This window comes from Macaca mulatta, chromosome 13, assembly GCF_049350105.2.
Source record: "Macaca mulatta isolate MMU2019108-1 chromosome 13, T2T-MMU8v2.0, whole genome shotgun sequence".
Taxonomy (NCBI): Eukaryota; Metazoa; Chordata; class Mammalia; order Primates; family Cercopithecidae; genus Macaca; species Macaca mulatta.
In genome coordinates this window covers 4,524,864-4,550,505 of record NC_133418.1, presented here as the reverse complement: position 1 = coordinate 4,550,505, position 25,642 = coordinate 4,524,864, and the positions used below count along the sequence as shown (strand labels likewise).

The 25,642-nt window shown below is 46.5% G+C and overlaps 3 protein-coding genes across 6 annotated transcripts in view; 2 read left to right on the top strand and 1 right to left on the bottom strand.

The window, feature by feature from the left end:
- Positions 1-15,291, top strand: part of LOC144333981 (uncharacterized) — a 39,188-nt gene extending 23,897 nt beyond the window's left edge. The window contains exon 3 of the mRNA XM_077960225.1: positions 14,442-15,291. Coding sequence (XP_077816351.1) covers positions 14,442-14,523 — 82 coding nt within the window. The 3' untranslated portion in view covers positions 14,524-15,291. The remainder of the gene's footprint in view (positions 1-14,441) is intronic.
- On the bottom strand, positions 1,815-24,267 carry ZNF2 (zinc finger protein 2). 3 transcript variants are annotated; one of them, XM_015112844.3, is made up of 5 exons: positions 24,195-24,267; positions 10,235-10,306; positions 8,280-8,406; positions 5,625-5,738; positions 1,815-4,808 (listed from the first exon to the last, which is right to left on the bottom strand). In XM_015112844.3, exons 2-5 carry the CDS (start codon positions 10,265-10,267, stop codon positions 3,811-3,813), a joined length of 1,272 nt encoding a protein of 423 aa, XP_014968330.3. In that variant the 5' UTR covers positions 10,268-10,306; positions 24,195-24,267; the 3' UTR covers positions 1,815-3,810. The 3 variants fall into 3 exon arrangements, with proteins under 3 accessions (XP_014968330.3, XP_014968329.3, XP_077814928.1); XM_015112843.3 differs by lacking the exon at positions 24,195-24,267 and adding an exon at positions 18,994-19,046; XM_077958802.1 differs by lacking the exons at positions 10,235-10,306; positions 24,195-24,267 and adding an exon at positions 18,994-19,046.
- ZNF514 (zinc finger protein 514) overlaps positions 19,181-25,642 on the top strand; it is a 24,429-nt gene continuing 17,967 nt past the window's right edge. For both annotated transcript variants that reach the window (XM_015112841.3, XM_077958799.1), the window contains exons 1-2: positions 19,181-19,854; positions 24,208-24,384. In XM_015112841.3, the coding sequence (XP_014968327.3) occupies positions 19,813-19,854; positions 24,208-24,384 (219 nt within the window). In that variant the 5' untranslated portion in view covers positions 19,181-19,812. The remainder of the gene's footprint in view (positions 19,855-24,207; positions 24,385-25,642) is intronic.

Below are 25,642 nucleotides of genomic sequence, written 5' to 3'. Positions count from 1 at the left end.
AGTGGAGCCTTCTCAGGCTTTGTCTTCCTTGATTACCTGGCAACTTGGAGTGTTTTGATCATTCCCTCTTTCTTGAAAATCTTGTGACTTCTGTGACACTGCTGTCCCCTGGTATTTCTCTGACCTCTCTATCTCCATCTACTCATTCTCCTTTGAAGCCTCGTCCTGTCTTCACGCCCTTAAATCTTGGTCTTCCTGCGACCTATCACATGAGATCAGATGTGGAATTTTCCACTTGTGGCTTTAGCTCAGCACTCAAAAAGCTTCACATTTTGGAGCATTTTGGATTTCAAATTATAATGGTCAATCTGTATATACATTTCCCAATCCACTCAAACCCTTGTAAAAGCATTTCAGAGAAGCCCCCTCACTAGGATCCCCATCACCCAACTCAACATGCCTACTTCAACTTGCTTTTTACCACAGGAGTCTTGCCTCAATAACATAGACCACTTAGGAACTTGATATCCATTGCAGTCAATCTCTTAGACTTCCTGAGGAATCAGTTCTAGCTGGTTATTGAAAATGAACATATTCATCTTGTCTAATGGCTGGCACCTGGTATCTTTGCTTCCGTCTTCAACTCTGTGTGATTTACTATGTCAGACTTGCAGAGGGGGTTATTCTTAGAAATGCAGGCCTGGGGAGGAGGGGTGGGCGTGCCTGAGCCCAGAAGCTGGCCAAGCCTCCCACTGGCTGCCCTGGCATCCTGACACCCCAGATGCATTTCTGGGATTGGTGGGCCTGCCAACTGTCTGTGCCAGGTTGCGGTGCCCAGCTTTTTGCCATCTGCCATATTCTTTCCATTGCAAGGTTCTCTAGCATTGCCAACCTTTCTTTTGATTCGAGGAATGCTTCTGTGCCTTTGTGTGGCAAGCACTCAATTCTCTCTTAAAACTTAGAGTTTGGCCAGGTGCACTGGCTCACACCTGTAACCCTAGCACTTTGGGAGGCGGTGACGGGTGGCTCACGAGGTCAGGTGTTTGAAACAGCCTGGCCAACATAGTGAAACCCCGTCTCTACTAAAAATACAAAAAATTAGCCGGGCGTGGTGGCAGGCGCCTGTATTCCCAGCTACTTGGGAGGCTGAGGTGGGAGAATTGCTTGAACCTGGGAGGCAGAGGTTGCAGTAACCGAAACCGCGCCACTGCACTCCAGCCTGGGCGACAGAGCGAGACTCTGTCTCAAAAGAAGAAACAAACAAAAAACAAAAACTTAAATTTGTCATCAGTAATATTATTTCACGTCTTTGAAACTCCTTTTAAAGCTTGACATCAGTGATATTATTTCATTTCTTTGAGGCTCAAACCCCTGCAAACACTATCCAGTCATTTTTGCTTTATACCTTAAGAATGCTGATATTCTTCCAATTTGATCAATTTCTGATTCCAAGATTTGACCCTACTAATGGCCATTAGGTGAAACCAAAACCTCAAAATTTAAGGTCTCCACTACTACATGCCATATTGGGAGATATTAATTAAAAGATAAAATGGCCATTTCCTGTTTTTAGAAGGAAGTGGAACAGTATCCACATTGAAAAAAAAAAAAAGCTCTGATAACCAAATTTAAAAGGGGAACAAAGGGAAAACAATCAAATCCATATCTCCACTCTGTTTCCATTACTACTGTGCTCAAAAGTCCATTGGTATCTTTTCCAAGGATAATAGAGTAAAAAAGATGTCCATCAAATCTTGAATTCGTTCCAGTCTCATCTTGCTGAAAATGGTAGAATGTATTAGGGAAATACCTGACCCTCAATTTACTTTTAACGAGGCAGTAAAAATTCAGAACTCCCAGTCATCAGCCAAAAGTTTGTCCATAGTCTTTTTTATTTCCTACTTGACATTATTTAGCAATATCACATATTGTCCACACCCACAGATTCTGTGTTTTTCCTCAAGTTGCTTTCAAAAGTCCACAGATTAAGTCTTCCCTGCCGTTTGTCTTCTCTAGGGTGAACAGAGGAATAGGGTTGTTAGTAGGTTGAGGAGGGTCTGTTTGGTAATTCAGCTTCTCGAATCTGACTTGAACTTCCAGAGGAAATTCATCTCAATCCACGGGGAATCACGTAGGGCAGTCTAATTCCAGACAGCCTTTCAGAACCAGGTCCTTTTCTGAGCTTCACCCTAAGCGAAGAGCAAGAGAATGCAGATGCCTAGAGTCGAGGTCATCTAGTGCGTATCCTTTAACAAAAATGAAAATACAGGACTGGGCCCAGGGAATAGAAGGGTTTTTGGAGTCAGGAGGTAAAGTTCAGCAATGGGGATCATGTTAAGGCAGATCTTAAATATTGAGATAATTTTTCACTGAATAGGGAGCTATTTTAGGTCTTGAGGAAGGCAATGATGGGCAGGAAGGGGTCACTTGCAAAGACTGGGTTAACAGTAATATGCAAACTGTAATGGTGACAGAGGCTCTCGGTGTTAACCAGCTTTCGAGGTGCTTGTTTACTTTGTGACAGAGGCTCTCGGTGTTAACCAGCTTTAGAGGTGCTTGTTTACTTTCCTGGCCTCCAAGTGCTGGGTTCTGTCTTCTTAGATGTGGACAGAAGTGATGTAAGCCTGGGTCTAAAAAGAAATCCGACAAATTCCTCTAGCTTTCTCTTCCTCTCTTGTGGTGACTTTGGAAGCCAGATGTTCCAAATAATGAGGACAGAATAAGACAGAGTGGTTCCCGTCAGGTTTTAAGGGAGACATAGCTCTCTGTGGGCTATTACTGTACCACATCTTAGCACATCCCTCTTCAACAATCAAGTGGGAAGAACTGGAATTAGGAAGCTACTGCTGCCAGGAGTGGGAGCTGGGGATGATAAAAGTGTAGGCTGGGCTGTGAATTCAGACAAAGAATGCAAATCCAAGAGGTGTTTTGAATGGAGAGAATCTGGTAAGTAGAAAAGTCATTCATTCATATAAATATTTATTGAGCACCCATTAGCAAGGCACTGTGTGAGATACAAAGACCTGTAAGTCACACCTCCAAGTGCTTACAATCTAGTTGAGAGGATAATACATATACATAAATTATAAAACAAACTGTCAAGCATAATGGTAAAGAAAATAGACTTTGAAGGTGGACCTGTCTTCAAGACCTGGCATCACCTTTTACCAGCTGGGTCACCTTGGGCAAGTGATTTAATCTCTATAAACCTCAGGGTGCTCATCTAGAGATGCAGATGGTAACAGTGCCTACTTCATAGGGTTGGCGACAGGATCAGTTAATCTACTTCCTGTAAAACCCTTAGCTGAGTCTTTACCTCATCGTAAGCGCTCAGGAAGTGCCAGCTACTAGCAGTAGAAGGAAGAGGTCTAAAAGCTGGGACACAAGAGAACAAGATTAGGGCCCCAAAAAGCTCCAAGACAGGGGGACTAAAACAGCCATCAAAACAACTGTTCTGAAAAAAAATAGTACTGCTCTGGTATCATTCTGCCTTTCCCTCCTGCTGCAGCCGCCAGTTACTTAAAGTGCAGTGATACCCGGGGCCTAGGTTCTCAGACAAGAGGTGTGTCTCCTCCTAACATCTATCCTATTGTCTGACAAACCTTGTCAAACTTTTGTATCGTTAGAGACATTTCCATGGCCTGCCTGTGGTTCTATAACACAGCAGGAAGGGAGTCATCTCCGTGGCCTGCCTGCAGTTCTGTAACACAGCAGGAAGGGAGTGCCTATTGAACACTCTGGCGCACAAGCAGGCCAGGACAGCGGCAGCCAGGGTGGGTAGAATGAGTAAATGGCAGCTTTGTTTAAGACAGGGGAGACCTATCTCGAATTTGTATGGAAGTTCTTGTCCCGCCCAAGCTTTCACCCAACTCAGTCTATTCCCTGCTTGGCGTAACGCCGCTGATGCTGAATAACGGAAGATTTTGAACTGAAAACTTTCCCACACACACTGCATTCAAAGGGCTTCTCTCCCGTGTGGACGCGCTGATGCCGCGTGAGCCGGCATCGCTGGCTGAAGGCTTTCCCGCACTCACTGCATTCATATGGCTTGTCTCCAGTGTGGATCTTCTGATGCTGCGTAAGGGATGAGCGGTCAAAGAAAGCTTTGCCACACTCGTTACACTGATAGCGAGGGTCCCCGGCGTGAGCCTTCTGATGTCTGTTCAGTGACGAGACCCCATAGAAAGCTTTCCCGCACTCATTACACTCGTACGGCTTCCTGCCAGTGTGGATTAGCTGGTGGCGAGTAAGAATGCTTTTCTGGCTGAAGGCTTTCCCACACTCATGACATTCATAAGGACTTTCTCCAGTGTGAATTCTCTGGTGTCGAGTAAGGGACGAACGGTCAAAAAAGGCTTTCCCACACTCGCTGCACTGAAAGGGCTTCTCTCCGGTGTGGATTCGCTGGTGGACAGTGAGGGACGAGCGGTCGAAGAAGGCTTTTGCGCACACGCTGCACTCGTAGGGGCTCTCCCCGGTGTGCGACATCAGATGTCTGCTGAGGCTGCTCCTGTGGCTGAAGGCTTTCCCACACTCACGGCAGCCGTAGGGCTTCTCCCCAGTGTGAGTCCTCTGATGGCGGGTGAGGGATGAGTGGTCAAAGAAGGTCTTCCCACAGTCACTGCATTCCTGGTGTCTCTCTTTAGTGAGAACTTCCCTGGGCAGGGCTGACCCTCGCCGCACGCCTTTCTCCCGGGAGAGAGATTTCTTATGAGTCTCCCCTGAAGGGCTTTGCTTTTCTGTTCCCATCCTGCCATCGGGTGCATAAACTTCAAATTTAGGACACAGAGGACTTTGCCTTCCAAGGCATTCCCTCAATGATCCTTCTGATTTTTCGTCTGAAGCATCATGAATCTCAGGCTTCGTTTCTGGAACAAACAGAAAACAGGTGCAGTTTTTTCTCCTGGACTAGAAAATATTACAGCAGAAAGAAGAGATGCTTCCATGAGTCTGAAAGTAATGTATGGTCACTGCATTGCTTGCTCCCACAAACAGTACTACACTGCAGAGAGGGACTGAGACCTGGGATTGAAGAAGGTGGCAGGGAACAGAACGGATGGTGGACACCTCAGAAAACAGGAGAATGTCCAGCGGGAGCATGGCCAGCACAATTACGAGAGCATGCCGAATGGACTGGATGGCGCTCAATAGAAATAGCAAAGTGTGGCTGGGCACAGTGGCTCACTCCTATAATCCCAGCACTTTGGGAGGCCAAGGTGGGTGGATCACCTGAGGTCAGGAGTTCGAGACCAGCGTGGCCATCATGGCAAAACCCCGTCTCACTAAAATACAAAAATTATCCGGGTGTGGTGGCAGGCGCCTGTAATCCCAGCTATTTGGGAGGCTGAGGCAGGAGAAGCACTTGAACCCGGGAGGCGGAGGTTACAGTGAGCCAAGACAGCCCCACTGCACTCCAGCCTGGGCAACAGAGCGAGACTCTGTCTTGGAAAAAAAAAAAAGGAAAGAGCAAGGCATGAGTGTGCCGTGTGACAGATGTGAGAAAGTAACACTTGGTGAATATAGACAAATAACACGTTAAGGTGTAAAGGGAAAAAATGAAAGCTAGTGGGTGACACACAATAAATAACAAGCAAAAGACTGGAATGTGAGAGAAAGGCGAGAGCTGATGTTCCCCCATCACCCAAATAACAAAATTCCATCCTGTCCTGTTCACACTCAGTTACCTAGAGAGACACTCTCTGGCCGTTCTCTCTCCTCAGACCCATGCAGATCTACTACCCATGGCTTGTCCCCTCTCTTCAACTGGAAAATCACATCAGGTTGAGGAACTGGAAGGCCTGCTCAAAGAGAAAGAAACAAAGCAAGTGGCTGTGTGTGATGAAATATCACTCTCCCAAAGCTCAATCCCAGCTTCTAAGACTTTTTTGTTGCTGTTGAGACAGCGTCTCATTCTGTCGCCCCAGCTGGAGTGCAGTGGCCCGATCTCGGCTCACTGCAACCTCCACCTCCCAGGTTCAAGTGATTCTCCTGCCTCAGCCTCCCCACTAGCTGGAATTACAGGCGGGTGCCACCACACCTGGCTAATTTTTGTATTTTTAGTAGAGAAGGAGCTTTGCCATGATGGCCACGCTGGTCTCGAACTCCTGACCTCAGGTGATCCGCCTGCCTCGGCCTCCAAAACAGCTGGGATTACAGGCATGAGCCACTGTGCCTGGACACAGCGTCTAAGTCTTTTAGAGAGAAAATGCAAAAGGCAGAATGCACAGGCCAAGAATGCAGAGTCCAAAGCAGAGGAAACTCTGGACAGAGGCCAAGACTGAGGCTATAAAAGGAGCAAGTGGCACAAGGTCAGAAGGTTGAGAGAACCCATGTGGATTCACATGTTTATTCTTCCCCGTGAAGTGAATGGGAAGTTCCCGGTGTTAGTACTGGTAGGATGAAGGCTTAGGGGAGATGAGAATGAAATTAAGTCACCTTGAATAAAAAAGTGTATCAAAACTGCCCATTTTTGTTCATTTGTTTGCCTTGAGCACTATGCTTTCATTGAAACAAATCTGTCCGGTTCATTCTAGGAAAATTAGAAGTCTATACAAGCAAAAAGAAAAAAAATCACCTTGCATACAGTGTATTTTCTTTCTTTCTATTCAGATATCCAAAGATGCCTCTAGATACATTCTGTTAAAAACTGGATAATGAGGCTGGGCACAGCGGCCCCCCCCTGTAATCCCAGCACTTTGGGAGGCCAAGACGAGTAGATCACCTGAGGTCAGGAGTTCGAGACCAGCCTGGCCAACATGGTGAAACCCCGTCTCTACTAAAAATACACAAATTAGCAGGGTATGGTAGCTCATGGCTGTAATCCCAGCTACTTGGGAGACTGAGGCACAAGAACTGCTTGAACCCTGGAGACGGAGGTTGTAGTGAGCCGAGATTGCATCACTGCACTCCAGTCTAGGCAACAGAGTGAGACTCTCTCAAATGAAACAATAAAATTAAATTAAAAAATAAAAAACTGGATAATGAAATGATGCTGACTTGTAAACTTGATTTTTCTTTTCACATAATAAATTTAAAATACTATTTTACTTCAATCAGCACTGATCTACCTCACCATTGTAATAGCTACGGGATATGACATTGTATGGATAACATAGTTTATTTAATGAATTCCCTTATGACAGACATTTAGATCATTTTTAATGTTTTGCTATTAACAAACAATAGTGTAATGAACATCTCCATATACCACGGATTGTTAGTCCTATTATTTCCTTAGGATAAATTCCCTGAAGCAAATCTATCCATTTTTGGTTATATTAAAAAATAGGTCCTGGAAATAGGCTTGGGCTCTAAACTTCCCTTTTGTTGAGGCCCCAACTTGGGAAAGAGGCACTTTCTTATTGGGCCCAAGGACTGTCTACTGGGTTTTATGTAGATTCTCTGTTGACAAAATGGCCACACCCAGCATCTCCCTGTGGCTCTCGGTCCCTGACCTCAGGGGCTCTATTTTCCTCAACAGCCATCGGCTAACGGCTAACGCCTGTAACAAAGGCTCCTTCCTGAATATTCCATTCTGTTTGGGAGACTACTGGCCTGATTACATTACTCTGGGGGGTGTTAGCACTTACTTTGAGACCTGCCTGGTAGGAAATCTGCACTGCGAGTCCTGTTACTGCTGTTGAGTTTAAACCGGCTTCTTATTCTGGGCACTCCCTCAGCCTCTCACTCGTGAAGCCCCTGAGAGGTTCCCATAACCTCCAGGAGCCCAACTTTACTTTTCACTAATACCGGAATCAGTAGTGACTCAACTTTCTCTGTCACACAAGTCTCTATAGTTACAAAGTGTGTTCTGTGAGCATCTAAGACTGTACCTAAGACAAATACTCAAAATCAAACATATCTCTGGTGACCTCAGAGGCACAACCCTCTATTCCGACAAGATGGCCCCCTTCCCCAGCACACACTCCTCTGGGTGAGCTGAGTTACCTGACTGGCGAGTTGGGAGAATAGCTGGGCATATGGAACTCAGCGTTTTCCGCCTGCCCCTCTGGAGACCCAGCTCCCTGCCTCTAACACACATTCTGCTCGGTCGCTCAGCCCTCACTGGCCCTCCCTCCATTTTGCCAGGGCAGGCTGCTGAGCGAGAGAGCCTATGGTCGTCCAGCGCCGCCCATGGCTGGGGAGGCATGTCTGCCCAATGCTGGGGTTCAGTATTGAGCCCGCCGTTGCTGTACTCTGATGCCACATCTTTCAACTCTTACTTTGTCTCTCAAGTGGCTCAGGACTCAGTGGGGAGGAGAAAGGTAATAATTCCTCAGCCCTCTCAGCCCCACATTAGCATAGGACAGACTGTACCTCCTCATGGAGGCTCCCCTTACCCAATGACACGATGCTGTTATAGTTCTCCAGCATCACCTCCTTGTAGAGGTCCCTCTGTATGGGGACCAGATGACTCCACTCTTCATCTGTGAAAACCACAGCCACGTCTTCGAATGTCACTGATTCCTGAAAATACAATCACATTCTCCTTTACTCTTAACCCTTCTCTTTATTTGGACCAGACCAAAAATGTCAAAGATGACAGCCCTGGAGGATGCATGGTGGGAGGGAAGAAAAACAATGGACTGAGTAGAACTTTAAAGCCCTTGGGAAAAGTGGCCTCATCACCCAGGACATGGAGCTCTTGGTCAGAACCTCACAGCACTACACCTGCAGCTGAGCTTCTGAGTATCAGCCTCTTTCTTCAGACCTCTCAAACCAGCACAAAAAAAGCCGTGTGTGCCTTTCACCTGGCTTCCTCAAATGGCAGCATTTTCCACGTTTGCTTTATCTTTCTGTCTCTCTCTAGATACACATTCTCCTATCTTTTTGCTAAGCCTCTTGACTAACTTGCCGACATCAGATGTCTTTAATCCTAAACATTTCAATGTGTATTCTGTAAAAACAAGGGCGTACTGTTGTTATGATCACAGTATAACTATAAAAAATGGAGAAAATAGGCTGGGCGTGGTGGCTCATGCCTGTAATCCCAGCACTTTGGGAGGCCAAGGCGGGCAGATCATGAGGACAGAAGCATGGTGAAACCCCATCTCTACTAAAAATACAAAAAAATTAGCCAGGCGTGGTGGCGGCGCCTGTAGTCCCAGCTACTCCAGAGGCTGAGGCAGGAGAATCGCTTGAACCCAGGAGGCAGAGCTTGCAGTGAGGTGAGGTCGTGCCACTGCACTCCAGCCTGAGTGACAGAGTGAGACTGTGTCTCAAAAAAATAAAATAAAATAAAAAGGAGAAAATAGGGCCGGGCGCGGTGGCTCACGCCTGTAATCCCAGCACTTTGGGAGGCCGAGACGGGCGGATCACAAGGTCAGGAGATCGAGACCATCCTGGCTAACACGGTGAAACCCCGTCTCTACTAAAAGTACAAAAAAAACTAGCCGGGCGAGGTGGCGGGCGCCTGTAGTCCCAGCTACTCGGGAGGCTGAGGTTGGAGAATGGCGTAAACCCAGGAGGCGGAGCTTGTAGTGAGCCGAGTTCGCGCCACTGCACCCCAGCCTGGGTGACAGAGCAAAGACTCCGTCTCAAAAAAAAAAAAAAAAAAAAAAAAAAAGGAGAAAATAGCATTGATCTTATCCTATTACCTAATCTACAATCTTACTCAGATTTCACCAATTGTCTTTGTTTTTTACAAATCCTTAGAATAATGGTGTTGATTAGATCATCTGTAGGATCCCCCTCATTTCATTCCAATGCTCTGTGATTCTGTAAGATTGCATCTCTTTACCTCCAGTTCTAAAACCTCAGATGAGTCTCCAGTGCGTCGGCAAAAGTTCTAGGCCAGGGTGCCGAATTCAAGACTCTGCCCTTGGGCAGGAATGGAGCAAGCCACATGTCTGTAGCACAGGAGACTCTTCAGGGCTCTCAGCACCTGCAGACAGGTGCTCTACAGTGTGTACCACACATCCCCGCCTAGCCCCACACTCTCTGAACACTGGGGCCTCCTCTCAGTCCACACGTGAATGTACCAAAGGGACAGTCAGGACCAGAACCAGCCCACTATTCCTCAAACCTTCCAGTCAGACCCTACCATTGGCTTCTAGGCACAGTCACTCACAGCGAAGGCTCCAGGAGTTGTAAGTCTGGTGACGAGCTAGTGGGCACATGCTCACGGCAGGAAAAGGTCACTAAAGGACACCTCAAGTGAAATGGGAAAGAAATACTCCCTGTGGAGTCCTTCATCTGCCTGGCTGGGTCTGCTCAAAGAGGCTCCAGGATAAAGAAAAGTGGTTCTATTCTGGAGACGAATGGAGTACTTCGGAAACACAAAAGGCCACCTCACCTGGCATCTGGTGGTCGGAGACACAGCAGCCATTCTTTCCTGTGTGCTCTCCCTGTAGTCAAGGGCAGAGTCCTAATGAAGCAGAAGTGTGGGGTGAGAAAGAAGGTACGAGAAAGAGCAGTACCGTCGCATAGTGTTTTGACCCATGAAGCCCATACCAGGGGGATACGTCATTCTCAGTACCTTACAAAAGGGGGTCAAAGTCAAGCAAGGCCAGGCACAACCCCAGACCACCCCAGAATGAGAGCCAACAACCACGGAATTGCGAATTAGACCACAATGTGGTGGTGGTTTTACCATGATGCTAGAGGCAGAGTTCTATTCCTGAGAGTCAAGAACTGTGTAAGATTCACACAGTGCGTATACGTATAAACTCACATTCAGTATTGCCCTGAACAATTACTGGGCAAAAGCCATAAGCAATTTTGTAAATGACTACACGGACAAGACATATCAAAGACAATCCATTCTCTTCAAAGGAAAAAGACCCCACTCGTAGCCCCTGCTAAAGGACCGTCCCTTGGGCAGGTTTTGTACCATGTGACCCTGGGTCTCATTCCCAGAGCCACACTGATTAGGCCACAGGTGGGCGATGCATAGGTGAAGAGTAGACTGAGACGTGGTCTGGCTTGAAAAGGGGTGACATCCTTCCTTGGGAATGTGAACTAAGAAATGTCAGGACAAGCAAGTGACTAGCTGAAAGGATATCATGAGGTCCCGAAGCAGCCACGAGGATCGGGGAACCAAAGTTACCAGCAGCAGAACCCGTGGGCACGTGGGAGGTACAAGGTAGAGAAAAGGTCATAATAGACCACGGGACCAGGGGCAGGCAGGGGGATCCCAGTGCAGTCCCACCAGCGGTGGAATACCGACGCAGAGACCTAAGAATTCCTGGGGAGGCCCTCACCTCGCCTAGCACCACCCACGGGTCCAATTTCCATGCAAACCAGCCTTATTTATTCATAGATTGCCGTAATACTCTAACCCTCTTGGGCTCTGTGTAAGATCTTATCACTAATTCCCTTTACTGGGATTAGCGAAGTCTCAGGTTTTCGCAATCGAGAGTCTAATTAAAACAACAGACCAGGCACAGTGGCGTACATCTGTAATCCCAGCACTTTGGGAGGCTGAGGTAAAAGGATCACTTGAGGCCAGGAGTTCTCGAGACCAGCCTGGGCAACATAGCAAGACCCCTGTCTCTACAAAAATAAAAACTATAAAAATAAAACAAGAGCATTAAATCCCACATTTCTGGGATTTATGGTGGCTGGGAGATGGTGTGGTCCTCGTGAGGAGGAGGAAAAGGCGTATTTGTGGTGCACTGACCATTCTCCAACAGTCAAGGGGATATGGTCACTGCTTCTTGTGACTCATTCATCCTTCTATTCAACCAGCATTTATTCAGCACCAACTACTTATACCAAGCACAAAAAAACTGTCAGACGCTGTCTTTGTCCTCCAGAAGCTATAGCTTAGCACAGAGAACAAGTAAATGAAACAATATTTCACTCCAGGATGTGTAAGTGCAGCAAAGCGATATGCAATCCATGACAGCACCTCAGAGGCTCACCTAGCCCAGCAGGGAGGGGTGGAGGGAGGAGCACTGCAGCTTTCTTGACAGGAGTGGGATCTAAGCTAAGTTTTCATTTGTGGGAGGAGCCAGAACCTTCTAAATCTTGAGAAAAAAACCTCAAGTTTCTCAAAAAGAAGGAGGCAGGTCTTTACATGGAAAGGATTAACAACAAAAATCAGCTTAGAATGGTAGAAGTCTAGGCTGTGAGTCGTGCTGTGGGGAAGATGCAGCTAAAGAGGGAGGCAGAGGCCAGTTTCCTCAAGGAGAGTTTTGCACGGCCCTTTCTCCACAGGCATGGAGGTTACCGAAGGGCTTGGGTGTGGACATGTCATCACATCTGTGCTTTAGAAAAACCACTGTGACTTACAGCAAGGGCCTTGAAACATACTGTTTGACCCAGCAATTATCTCCTAGGAATTTATACTAAGGAAATAAGTAATAATATGTACACAGCTTTTTATGACTCATCATTAACACTAACCCTTACTGACAGCTATGTTCCAGGGCACTTCCTAAGCACTCTATATGTATGATCTCATTTAATCTTTTCAATAAGGCAGCAAAAATTTGAAATGCCTTAAACATCTGGAGACTTGGTTAAGTAATTTCTGGTCCAGTCCATACATAAGTGGAACACTATTAAACATCATCTTGGCCTGGCGCATTGGCTTAATCCCAGCACTTTGGGAGGCTGAGGCAGGTGGATCACGAGGTCAAGAGATAGAGACCCTCCTGGTCAAAATGGTGAAACCCTGTCTCTACTAAAAATACAAAAAAATTAGCTGGGTGTGGTGGCACGTGCCTGTGGTCCCAGTTACTCGGGAGGCCGAGGCGGGAGAATTGGTTGAACCCAGGAGGCGGAGGTTGCAGGGAGCCAAGATCGTGCCACTGCACTGCAGCCTGGCGACAGAGAGAGACTCCATCTCAAACAGACCAAAACAAAAAAACCCCATCATCTTAATAACAACTAGCATTATTGAGCATTTGCTATTTGCCAGGTATTGTGCTAAGTGCTTTTTATAAGGATAATTTAACTCCATCCTCATAAATCAATAAGGAAGACACTATTTTACATATTAGGAAATTAAGGCTTTGTAAGAAGCTGAGGTAGAACTTGGATCCAAGTCAGCCTGGGAGCTTTTAACTTTTATGCTATCATGATTTATTTTCATGAAAAGATAGCCACATCAATTACAGATGAATAGACTAGAACAGAAAATTCCAAAACATATCCAAGCATTAGGGAAGCCTGATGTGCGACTGAGGTGGCATTACAAGTCAGTGGGGAGAAGATCACTAGTGATAAACTGCAAACAACTTCAATGTCCATTAATCAGATAATGGATTTGTGAATATACACACATATATGAATATTATATATTATTAACAGATAAATTGCAAAAAACATAATTACTGGGCAAAAAATAAGTTATAGAATGACTTACTGTATAATATTTACATAAAATTTAAAAACAGGTAGATAATACCTGCAAAAATCTATTAACACATGGGACAATAAGCACCAATGTGTACATATCTGAGAAGACAGGGAAATAAGACTGGGGAGGGATAGCCAGGATACTTCAGCTTTATAATGCTTTGTTTCTTACAAAAAAAAAAAAAATCAACAATTGAGAAAAACTCACAGAGAATGACCAGGTGCGGTGGCTCACACCTGTAATCCCAGCACTTTGGAAGGCCGAGGCATGCGGATCACTTGAGGTTAGGAGTTCGAGACCAGTTTGGCCAACATGGTGAAATCCCATCTGTACTAAAAATACAAAAATTAGCCAGGCATGATGGCACATGGCTGTAGTCCCAGCTACTCCGGAGGCTGAGGCAGGAAAATCGCTTGAACCTGGAAGGCAGAGGTTGCAGTGAGCTGAGATCATGCCACTGCACTCCAGCCTGGGTGAAAGAGTGAGACTCCATCTCAAAAAACAACAACAACAAAAAAAAACCACTAAGAAATTCAAAAATACTACGTGAAGAATGTACACTCTTAAAATTACATACTTGTACATGCACATTATGTATAGAAAAAGGACGAACACATATTAAAATGTAAATGAAATTTGAGTGGTGAGTTATAAGATATTTTTATTTTCTTACCATTCTTTATACATTTTTTTCAACAAGAGTATGTGCTTATTTTGGTGTACAGAAAAAATAACAGAAAGGAAAGAAGAGTGGTGTGCAGAAAAGTTATAGTGGACCTGAGACTGCTATTCCTAGAAAGTTCTGCTTGCGTGCTGGCCCTTCGCTGGCAGCTGGAAACCTCGATTTTGAGAGGGTTCCCCAGTTCCCTAAGAGATAATGGGGGTCTACTATGCCTAAACTATTCATGCAAACAATGTGGTTTATGGTGAACATCTGCTTTCCTATTGGAGGGTCTGGAATTTTGGTATGTGTTAGACAGACGGTGCCTAGGTGACCAGCTCTCAGTAAAAACGTGGGCTGAGTCTCCAGTGAGCTGCCTTCAGCAGAGATTGTTGCTGCATTTTCGTTGCTGGGGGAAGGAGTGTGCTCCATGTGACACCCTCATGGGAGAAGGAGAATAAAAACAAGCCTGTATGCGGATTCCTCTACCTGGCTTGTCTTTTCCCCTTATGATCTGGCTGCCTGTCCTTGCAGGGTCATCATCACACTCTTAGCCAGAAGTACAACTACGGGTCGAGTCTTGAGTCCTTCTAGTGAATCCCTGAACCTGGGGTGATCCTGGGGACCCCAACACAGGTGGCCACGCCACACTGAGCGGCTGTGGTGTGATGAGATTACAGGAAGGAAAGAATGGAGGTGAGCAGACCACTGAGGAGAGTGTTGTACTTCAACAAGAAAGATGACAAACTGAATGAAAGTTGTGAAAGCAGAAATGGAGGAAACTGCTGTCAAGCTATTAAGAAGAACAGACAGGCAGGGCGCAGTGGCTCACACTGTAATCTCAGCACTTTGGGAGGCCGAGGTGGGTGGACCACGAGGTCAGGAGTTTAAGACCAGCCTGGCCAAGATGGTGAAACCCCGTTTCTACTAAAAATACAAAAATGAGCCAGGCACAGTGGTGGGCACCTATAATCCCAGCTACTTGGGAGGCTGAGGCAAGAGAATCGCTTGAACCTGGGAGGCAAATGTTGCAATGAGCCAAGATCACGCCACTGCACTCTAGCCTGGGCAACAGAGCAAGACTCCGTCTCAGGGGGGAAAAAAAAGAAGAAGAACAGACAATACACTGGCTGGAAGAAGAGGCTGAAGGTGATGAAGGCAAAAATGATGTCCAGGTTACCATTGCGGCGTGGATAACAATGCTGTTCATGGAGATAAGCAACAGAGAAGGAGGACGGAAAGGAAAACCAATGAGTACAGTTTTGGACATTCGGAATTTGAGCTGACCCCACATCCTTGAATAAGAAAACTCAGATGACTCTGGCTCCCACTGGCCAGATAAGTAATAAAAATCATTAGTGCTAAATAAAATAATTTGAACTTTGAAGGGCTATGAGTTTCATACTCAAAATAGAAAAGTTAATATAAAGTATGCCATAAAAGTTGCAATACAAGGAAGGCAATGTTTAAAACTTTAGTTATATAAAAAGGTACTTTTTCTATTAATTGTATGACTATTCATAAAGTATAGATGTACCCTTGGGATATATACTTGTATCTATTCACATAAGTATGTAAAAAGAAATTTGGAATAGGAATAAACCAGGTAATCCCAGACACGGAACTACACACCCCAAACAGGGAGGACTAACAGTACTGGGGCTACAGGTAACTATCAGGTAGAAAGAGAAATGGGCTCTACTAACAATGAACCTACCTCTGGTTCCAAAGAGGCATTGTAACTGTGCAGATTTCATCCTTTCTCCCTTAGGAGATGAGTCCTACAGCTAGACTTATGAATCAAAGATACAAATAAGGAACAACTAAGTTTTCAAAAATGTCAAAAGACCAGATCAATAGATATTCACTGGTCTGTCTGGCAGCATTTAACTCTATTCTATAATGGGGCTATCACATTCTTGGATATTTGGGGATTTTCTGTTCTAGTCTATTGGTCTGTTACCTTTGCTATCTTTTCATGAAAATAAATCATTATAGCTTAAGAGTTACAGGTTGCCAGGCAGCTCAGGGTTATTTAATAATGGGTTCACACTGGCCAAGCAAAATTTTAAAGGAATATTACCTTGAGGGTGAATACCAGTTTGCAAAAACTATGTGAAAAACAAGCAAAAACTTTTTGGAAAAACAAGTTTAGCTAAGTATAAGCAAGAAATTTCTGCATAACTTTTGTCTTCTACCACACCAAAGAGTCCCAGGAATGAGTTTCAAGGGAAGCAGGGTTATACGGTAGAAAGTACTACACAGGCATGGAATTATTAACCATGAAGCCTTGGATGAGTTACCTAAGCCAATAGTTGTTTGCTGCCTAACTCACAGAGTAGTTACAAATGGTAAGACCATTAATATAAAGCATTTATCATCCAGTTCATTCAACAAATACAAGTTCTCTTCCTTTCTACTGCTCAGTGCAATCCATCCACTTATTGCACTATTCAACGACTATGTACCAAGTAGCCGTTATGTGCTAGGCAGCGAGATGTGTGAGGTCAACAAGACAGAAATGTCTATCTCCAGGACTTTACCTGTGTTCTAACTTTTTTCTTTTTTTTTTTGGAGATGGAGTCTTGCTCTGTGGCCCAGGCTGGAGTGCAGTAGCACAATCTCGGCTCACTTCAAGCTCCGCCTCCTGGGTTCATGGCAGTCTCCTGCCTCAGCCTCCGGAGTAGCTGGGACTACAGGCATGCACCACCACGCCCAACTAATTTTTGTATTTTTATTTTTTTATTTTTTATTTTTTTTTTGAGACGGAGTCTCGCTCTGTCGCCCAGGCTGGAGTGCAGTGGCCAGATCTCAGCTCACTGCAAGCTCCGCCTCCCGGGTTCACGCCATTCTCCTGCCTCAGCCTCCCGAGTAGCTGGGACTACAGGCGCCCGCCACCTCGCTCGGCTAGTTTTTTGTATTTTTTAGTAGAGACGGGGTTTCACCGGGTTAGCCAGGATGGTCTGGATCTCCTGACCTCGTGATTCGCCCGTCTCGGCCTCCCAAAGTGCTGGGATTACAGAATTTTTGTATTTTTAGTAGTGACAGGGTTTCACCATTTTGGCCAGGATGGTTTCAATCTCTTGACCTCATGATCCACCCGCCTCAGCCTCCCAAAGTGCTGGGATTACAGGCGTGAGCTGCCACGCCTGGCCCCTAGTCTTTCCCCCGCCCCCCCAGCATTTTCCACCCCAGTAGTACTTTCTTTCGACATCTTCAAAGACATACAAGCCTCCTCTACCTGAAACTATTTTCACTGAATCCCATGACCTCCTTCTAGCAAAACAGTTCTCATTTAAGCTTTTCTTTCATGATGAAACTTTTTGGAGAGTAATACAAACCTACTGACTCCACACTGTCACCACTTACTCTTCTCCAGTCCCTGTTTTTCAGTTTTGCCCCTCACACAACTGAAAGGGCATGCTTGAAAGCTACCTTTTTTTATTTTGAGGCAGAGTTTCACTCTTGTCACCCAGGCTGAAGTGCAATGGCATGATCTCAGCTCACTGCAACCTCTACCTCTCAGGTTCAAGTGATTCTCCCACCAAAGCCTCCTGAGTAGCTGGGATTACAGGCACCCGCCATCATGCCCAGCTAATTTTTGTATTTTTATAGAGATGGAGTTTCACCATGTTGGCTAGGCTGGTCTTGAACTCCTGACCTCAAGTGATCTGCCCACCTCGGCTTCCCAAAGTGCTGGGATTACAGGCATGAGCCACTGTGCCTGGCCTACCAATGCACTTCTGATCTTATCTCTATTTCTCTGTAGCTTTTCACTGTTCTGACAAGCTTCTGCTTGTTCCAGTGGTTACTGTAACTGCTATGATACTGCACTAGCCTTTCTTCCAACCACTAAAATTGCTGTCTGTGTGTGACTCTTTTTCCCCACTTTTGCCCTGGAAACATGGATGCTGCCCATAGCTCAGTCTTTGTACTTTCTTCATTTTTGCCATCCCTCAGAAAGTCCATCCACACTCAGGGCTCCATTTTCCAACTCTACAGATGTCCATGTCCTGTAACTGTATTGTAATTGTACAACTGTACTGCATTCTTCCAAACTTATCCTGCATTTCCAAATGACTGCAAACCTTGAATTAGGCGTTCCGCCATCACCTCAAAATTATCTTCCTTTAGGCAATTCCCCACATCCACGCCTCTTCCTGGCTTTACATTTGTATCAGATGTTTTATTCTTCTCCCAGGTGTCCCAAACTCAAACTCTTACCTCACTGTCTTTCCTCCCAAATCTAGTCACCAGGCCCTTTTGACTCTTCTTTTGCAATGTCATCCGTATCCTTCCCTTTCACTACCACCACCTGAATTCAGGTCCACAACAGCTTACTTCAAAACTGCCATACGTCCCTAACTGGCTCTCTGCTTCTGGTCCTTTCCCCTCTCTAGTCCTGAATGTGACCTCTAGAACAACTGTCCCCAAATAGTTTGATTCGTGTCAGTCCCTGGATCACACCTATACAAGCCACCTTGCCTACTGGTCTTGTCCTGATTCTCTGAGTCCCGGGCCCTGGCTCCCAGCGTACCTTTTCTTCAACCTTGTCTATCACTGTTGCTAAATTTCTGTAAAAATTCTCTCCAGCTCAAATCTGCCTAACGCTTAGCTGCTGCTTTCCTGGTTTTTTCTTTTTTTTCACGTCAAATCCCACCTCCTCCATGAAGCCCTCCAGCACTCGTGCGGAGGCCCAGGGCAGGGAGCTAAATGAGGCAATCTGAGGCGCTTGCTAGGAAAGAGGGAGCGGGCAGCACCCTAAATTTGGTGTCAATTCCACCCACGTTCATTAAGCACCCACTATGGGAAGAAGAAACGGGAGAGGCGGAGGAAGACTCCAAACCTCCAACCTGAAAGTCCGGGACCGACAGACAATGGGTGCCCAGACCCCACGGGACACACGCACACACGGGGGTGGGTGCACAACTTTCCGTCCGCACCGAGTCGTCGCGACACACTCTCTGCTGGCCTCGCCCTTGTCACCCCGTTTTGCTCCCACAGCACCTCCCCAAAGTTCTCAAGTCCCGTCTCTAAGCTGCTGCGCTCAGTCCGCTCCTCGAAGACACACACCCACAACCCTCACCTCCGGCACAGAGTGCTCGGGACCCGGGAAGACGGCGCCTCTTCAGGTCGGGTAAGCAACGCGCCTGCGCAAAGGGTCCTGGCGCCCGCGCTCCCAATCAATGCGCTGCCTTCGCAAGGACTTCATCTCCCAGAAGTCTGCGCGCCCGGTGCGCCTTAATATGACGTCAGAAATCTGTGCAAACGCAGGCTTCGCGCGGCTGAACAGGATCCAAAATGGCAGCGCTGTCGCCTTAGCTGAGAGAGCGAGCCGTTGTGGATGTTTGGGAGACTTATGGTCACCCTGAAGTACTGCCTGCGCCTGGTGTCCAGTCCCTCCAGTCATCCGATGGGAGCGCCGTCCACAGGGAATGTGTCTGTCTGATCCTGGTGCCTCTGCCCAGCCGGCAGGGGAAGACCGAGACGAAATCGAGTCATCTAGCGTTGGAAAGGGCTTATTTCCGCTTCCGTTTGTCCACTTGCAGAAATTTGATTCTGGAATTTTGGCCCGAGAGGCAGTTTGGTTGTGAGAACAGGGCTGCGGTTCCAGGCAGGGTCTATGCACATATTTGCGTTGGAAGGAGAGAAGAGCCTAGGACATATATGTATTAACTGTGCAGCTGGTCCGACTCCCGACTGCTTGAGCTCACACCAGCCGGCCTTGGAGTTGCTGGAAGGGCGCTGGCTGCAAGCTAAGATCACCCGGAGAGCTTTAGACATTGATGCCTGAGGCCCAGCTGTGGAGCGAAAGTTTGCAAAGAGCTGCAGGTGACTCTAACGTGCAGCTAAAGCTAAGAACTATTGAGCTATAGCTCCGGGAAGACTGAAAATTACAAAGAATATGATAAAATCCTACTTCAGGAACAAAACTACATTTTTCCAGGTTAATACTTAGTTAGTTTTTTTTTTTTTTTTTTTTTAAGTTTTTTTGGGGTACACAGTAGTTGTAAACATTTATGGGCCACCTGAGATATTTTGACACAGGCATGCAATACGTAATAACCTCATCAGGATAAATGGGATGTCCATTACCTCAAGCATTTATCCTTTGTATTACAAACAATTCAGTTATATTCCTTTAATTACTTTAAAATGTTCAATATTATTGGCTGTAGTTACTCCGATGTGCTATCAAATACTAGTTATACTATTTCTTATTCTATTTTTGTACCTATTAACTAGCCCCACTTCCCCACCCCACCAACCCTTCCCAGTCTCTGTTAATCATCCTTCTACTCTGCATCTCCATAAGACTACACTTTCATTCAAAAAAATCCTAATTGCTCACCATAGGCAAGGCACGGTTGAGTAAGTTACTGACCCAAATGAACTCTTGGTCCAATGGAAAAAATCACAATAGAGGCAGTATGTTCTACAATTATGTCACCCCTCGGCATACTATGAGAGTACAATGGAGGAAGGAAGCTATTAACTATGGTTGGGAAAGGTGGGAAAGGATTCCTATAATTGGTGTACTTAAAGTAATTAAGAAAAAGAAGTGTGATCTAAACAGAGAATAGCACCTGCAAAGGCACAGTCTAGAGGATAAAAGTGAAAAGAATTTGTAGCAAAGTGAATGGCTTGTGGATGAGGTTTAGGGGCCAATAACTATCTTGAGGTAAGGCCAGGTTGTGGCTGACTTTGTGTTGTACTAACGGGTTTGGACCTTCCTAGAAAATTAGAGCTTGATTAAAGTCACAACATCCACAAGAGAAATATTTTCTTTTTGTTCCATTCTGTGTGGTGGTTTTTATTATTTATTTAGCTTTTTTTTTGAGACAGAATCTCCCTCTGTCGCCCAGGCTGAAGTGCAGTGGCCGGATCTCAGCTCACTGCAAGCTCCGCCTTTCGGGTTTACGCCATTCTCCTGCCTCAGCCTCCCGAGTAGCTGGGACTACAGGCGCCCGCCACCTCGCCCGGCTAGTTTTTTGTATTTTTTTTTAGTAGAGACGGGGTTTCACCGTGTTAGCCAGGATGGTCTTGATCTCCTGACCTCGTGATCCGCCCGTCTTGGCCTCCCAAAGTGCTGGGATTACAGGCTTGAGCCACCATGCCCGGCCTTATTATTTATTTAGCTTTATACTGAGGGTGGAAACTGGGGTCCTGAAAGTGTTTCTTTCTAGAATATTCTGCACCCACTGGCAGGCCTTAGGCTTTGTCTTTACTGCTTCCATGTAGCTGCCAAAGTGGAAGTTTGTATTCTCTAGGATTTAGCGGCCTCAAAGTCAGGTTTGTTGCTCGATTCTCAGAATTCTAGCTCTCATTTTATTTTATTTTATTTTATTTTTATTTTATTTTTTTTTTGAGACGGAGTCTCGCTCTGTCGCCCAGGCTGGAGTGCAGTGGCCGGATCTCAGCTCACTGCAAGCTCCGCCTCCCGGGTTTACGCCATTCTCCTGCCTCAGCCTCCCGAGTAGCTGGGACTACAGGCGCCTGCCACCGCGCCCGGCTAGTTTTTTGTATTTTTTAGTAGAGACGGGGTTTCATCGTGTTAGCCAGGATGGTCTCGATCTCCTGACCTCGTGATCTGCCCGTCTCGGCCTCCCAAAGTGCTGGGATTACAGGCTTGAGCCACGGCGCCCGGCCACATTTTATTTTTTGAGACATGCTCTGGCTCTGTCATCCAGGCCGGAATGCAGTGGCATGCTCTCAGCTCACTGCAACCTCCACCTCCTGGGCTCATGTAGTCCTCCCATCTCAGCCTCAAGAGTAGCTGGGACTACAGCTGTGCACCACCAGGCCGGGCTAATTTTTGTATATATTTTTTTTTAGAGACAGAGTTTTACCATGTTGCCCAGGCTGGTTTCAAACTCGGGCTCAAGCAATCCACCCTCTTCGGCCTCCCAGAGTGCTAGGATTACAGGCATGAGCCACTGCGTCTGGCCCATTTCACTTTATTTTTTTGAATGTTTACACATTCCTCACTTTCATGCCTGCTTATCAGTGTGTTTATAAAGATGTTTGTAATTTTTCAGCATTTTTAGTTTTTTTGATTAAGAGGGCTGTTTAGGCCATCTAATCTGCCATGTTACTGGGAAGATTAAGAGAATTTTAACTGATTTTCTCAAAAGAGTTAGGAGCATATCGAAGCTAAGCAGCCAAGAAGTGACATACATTAATTTTTTTAGAGTAAAACAGATATCTCTTGGGCCCACAAGCTTGTAGGTTCTGCCAAATTGCAGGATGTTATGACCATCTGATGCTGTTTAACAAACCAGTCCAAACTTAGTGACTTAAAACAACAATTTTATTAGGCCAACACATTCTGTCGGTCGGGAACTTGGATGGGCACAACAGGGATGGGCACACAAGGATATCATTTGGATATCCCCTCCAAATCTCATGTTGAGATGTAATCCCCAGTGTTGGAGATGGGGCCTGGTGGGACGTATTTGGGTGATGGGGGCAGATCCCTCATGGCTTGGTGCTGTCCTTGTAATAGTGAGTACTCCTGAGATCTCGTTTTTTACGTGTGTGGCACCTTCCTGCCCTCCCCAACTCTGTTTTGTTCCTGCTTTCACCATGCAAAGTGCAAGCTCCCACTTCACCTTCCACGGTGAGTGAAAGCTCCCTGAAGCCTCCCCAGGAGCCAAACATGCCAGTGCCATGCTTCCTGTACAGCCAGAAGAACCAAGAACCAATGAAACCTCTTTTCTTTATAAATTGCCCAGTTTCGGGTATTTATAGCAGTGCAGAATGGCCTAACACAGCTCGTTTCTGCTTCCCAATTTCTGGATCCTCAATTGGGAGGACTGTATCTGGCACCCAGATTGGCACGTGTGGCTAGGCTCAGCTGGGACTGTTAGTCCCCGCACGTAACCTCTCTTTGTGCTTGGACTTTCTCACAGCATGGTGACCTTGGGGCAGTCAGGCTTCTTGCACCTCATTTCAGGGCTCTAAGAGGGTCCCAGGGAACGAGACAGAGGCTTCATGGCTTTTTTCTTTTTGAGACAGAGTGTCGCTCTTGTTGCTCAGGCTGGAGTGCAATGGCACGATCTCGGCTCACCACAATCTCTGCCTCCCGGGTTCAAGCGATTCTTCTGCCTCAGCCTCCCGAGTACCTGGGATTACAGGCATGTGCCATCATGTCCGGCTAATTTTGTATTTTTAGTAGAGATGGGTTTTCTCCATGTTGGTCAGGCTGGTCTCCAACTCCCGACCTCAGGTGATATGCCCACCTCTGCCTCCCAAAGTGCTGGGATTACAGGCGTGAGCCACTGCGGCCAAGAAGCCTTTTTTTTATTTTTTATTTTTGAGACGGAGTTTTGCCCTGTCACCCAAGCTGGAGTGCAGTGGGCAACCTCGGCCCCCCAGGTTCCAGTGATTCTCCTGCCTCAGCCTCCTAGGTATCTGGGATTACAGGTGCACACTACCATGCCCAGCTAATTTTTGTATTTTTTAGTAGAGACGGGGTTTTGCAGAGACAGGTGTGAGCCACTGCACCCAGCTACCAGTCTTAAAAGTTTACAAACTGCAGTCTGGGCGCGGTGGCTCATGCCTGTAATCCCAGCACTTTGGGAGGCTGAGGCGGGCGGATCACGAGGTCAGGAGATTGAGACCATCCTGGCTAACACGGTGAAACCCCGTCTCTACTAAAAATACAAAAAATTAGCCGGGCGTGGTGACGGGTACCTGTAGTCCCAGCTACTCGGGAGGCTGAGGCAAGAGAATGGCATGAACCTGGGAGGCAGAGGTTGTGATGAGCCAAGATCGTGCCACTGCCGTCCAGCCTGGGAGACAGCGAGACTCTGTCTCAAAAAAAAAAAAAAAAGTTTACAAACTGTATGATTCCATTTATGTGACATTCAGGAAAAGGCAAAACTATAGGGACAGGTAACAGCAGTGGTCACGGGTTGGGTGGAAGAGGTGTTTGCAGAGCAACAGTAAAAGGAATGTTGAAGGTGGTGGAGAGTGTATAGGCTGGTGAGGACTGGAGCTCCACCAACAGTGCTTTGAGATGAAATGGTGCACTAGAGCACTGAGCAGGAGAGAGAATATGCCTGGGATAATTAACGTGCATTGTAACAAACAAGGGCCTCTGGATCAAGATCTGTCCCAAAGGACACAATGTAAGATTGGGGAATTTTAGACACTGTAGCAGGCCCAGAGGATGGGCATCAGGAAAAGGCAGTGGCCCTCAAGTTCATCTGAAGTAGTTCCATCTCTAGTTTTGTTGACCCATCAATGAGATGAAAATCTTTTCTCACTTGTCCATCCCCTCACCTTTTTGGTTCAGAGCACCGAAGATGGAAAAGCTCCTATACCAGCCATGGTTCCCAGACAATGTCCCCCTGCGTGGATGAGGGTTTGCTTGCTGCGCCATCCTGGCCATCTGTGCCACTGGAAGTGCTGGCAGAGAAGTGAAACAGACTGCAAAAGCAGGAAAGGAGAATGGGCTCTTTGCCTTGATTTTGTAAGTTATTTTGTCCTGAACTCCTAAATAGAGTTGATAAACCAATCTCTCTATCCTCATGAGTGGCCCTTCTCTGGCTGAGGGCTGCCTCCAGAAAAGCACTGTTTTAATACTCAGACTGTGCCTTAGGCATCAGCGCTGCTCTAACAGAGTATCTTAAAGGGGGTAATTTGTAAATAATACAGATTTGTTGTTCACAGTTCTGGAGGCTGGGAAATCCAGTATCAACATGCCAGCTGATTCAGGGGCTGGTGAGGGTGCGTTTCTCATAAATGGCACCTTCTGTGTCCTCACATGGCAGAAGGAGCGAAGGGGGCTAAGGCCCGTTTTTATTTTTATTTTATTTATTTATTTTCTGAGATGGAGTCTCGCTCTGTTGCCCAGGCTGGAGTGCAGTGGCATGATCTTGGCTCACTACAACCTCCGCCTCCCAGGTTCAAGCAATTCTCCTGTCTCAGCCTTCTGACTAGCTGGGATTACAGGTGTGCACCACCATGCCCAGCTAATTTTTCAAAATATATTTTTGGTAGAGACAGGGTTTCACCATGTTGGCCAGGCTGGTCTCAAACTCCTGACCTCGTGTGATCTGCCCATCTTGGCCTCCCAAAGTGCTGGGAATACAGATGTGAGCCACCACGCCCGGTCTAAGGCCTGTTTTTAAAGGGCACTAATCTCATTCATGAGGGCAGAGTCTTCCAAAGGCTCCATCTCTTAATACTGTCACCTTGGGAGTTAGGTTTCAACATATGAATTTGAGGGGGACACATACATTTAGACCATAGCAAGCCGTTTTTCCATTTCTTTTGGGTCCTAAATGATATTTGTTTCTGGAGTAGGAGGGCATCCAAAGTCCTCTTTTGTTCTCCATCACCCTTTGCTGAATTCAGGGGCAGATGGAGAAAGGCAAGAGGCACGGGGCAGCCTGTAGAAGCAGTATCTAACACTGAGCCCCCAGTATCTCCTAGGCAGCCAGGAGAACCTCCTGGAAATCCTCACTCAGCAGATCCAGGGTAGGACTGCGGCTTCTGTTGAACAGCCTTACATCGAGATATGCGGCTTGGGCGCCGTGGCTCACACCTGTAATTGCAGCACTTTGGGAAGCTGCGGTGGGAGGATCATCTGAGGTCAGGAGTTCGAGACCAGCCTGGCTAACATAGTGAAACCCCCGTCTCCACTAAAAATACAACAAATTAGCTGGGCGTGGTGGCGGGCACCTGTAATCCCAGATACTACGGAGGCTGAGACAGGAGAATTGCTT

Coding starts and splice junctions, on each gene's coding strand:
- ZNF2 (XM_015112844.3), bottom strand. CDS start 10,267: ATGGCTGCTGTGTCTCCGACCACCAGATGCCAG. Junction 8,407..10,234: donor CTCCGACCACCAGATGCCAG/GTGAGGTGGCCT, acceptor TTGTATTTTCAG/GAATCAGTGACATTCGAAGA. Junction 4,809..5,624: donor GCCAGAGAGTGTCTCTCTAG/GTAACTGAGTGT, acceptor TGTTTGTTCCAG/AAACGAAGCCTGAGATTCAT.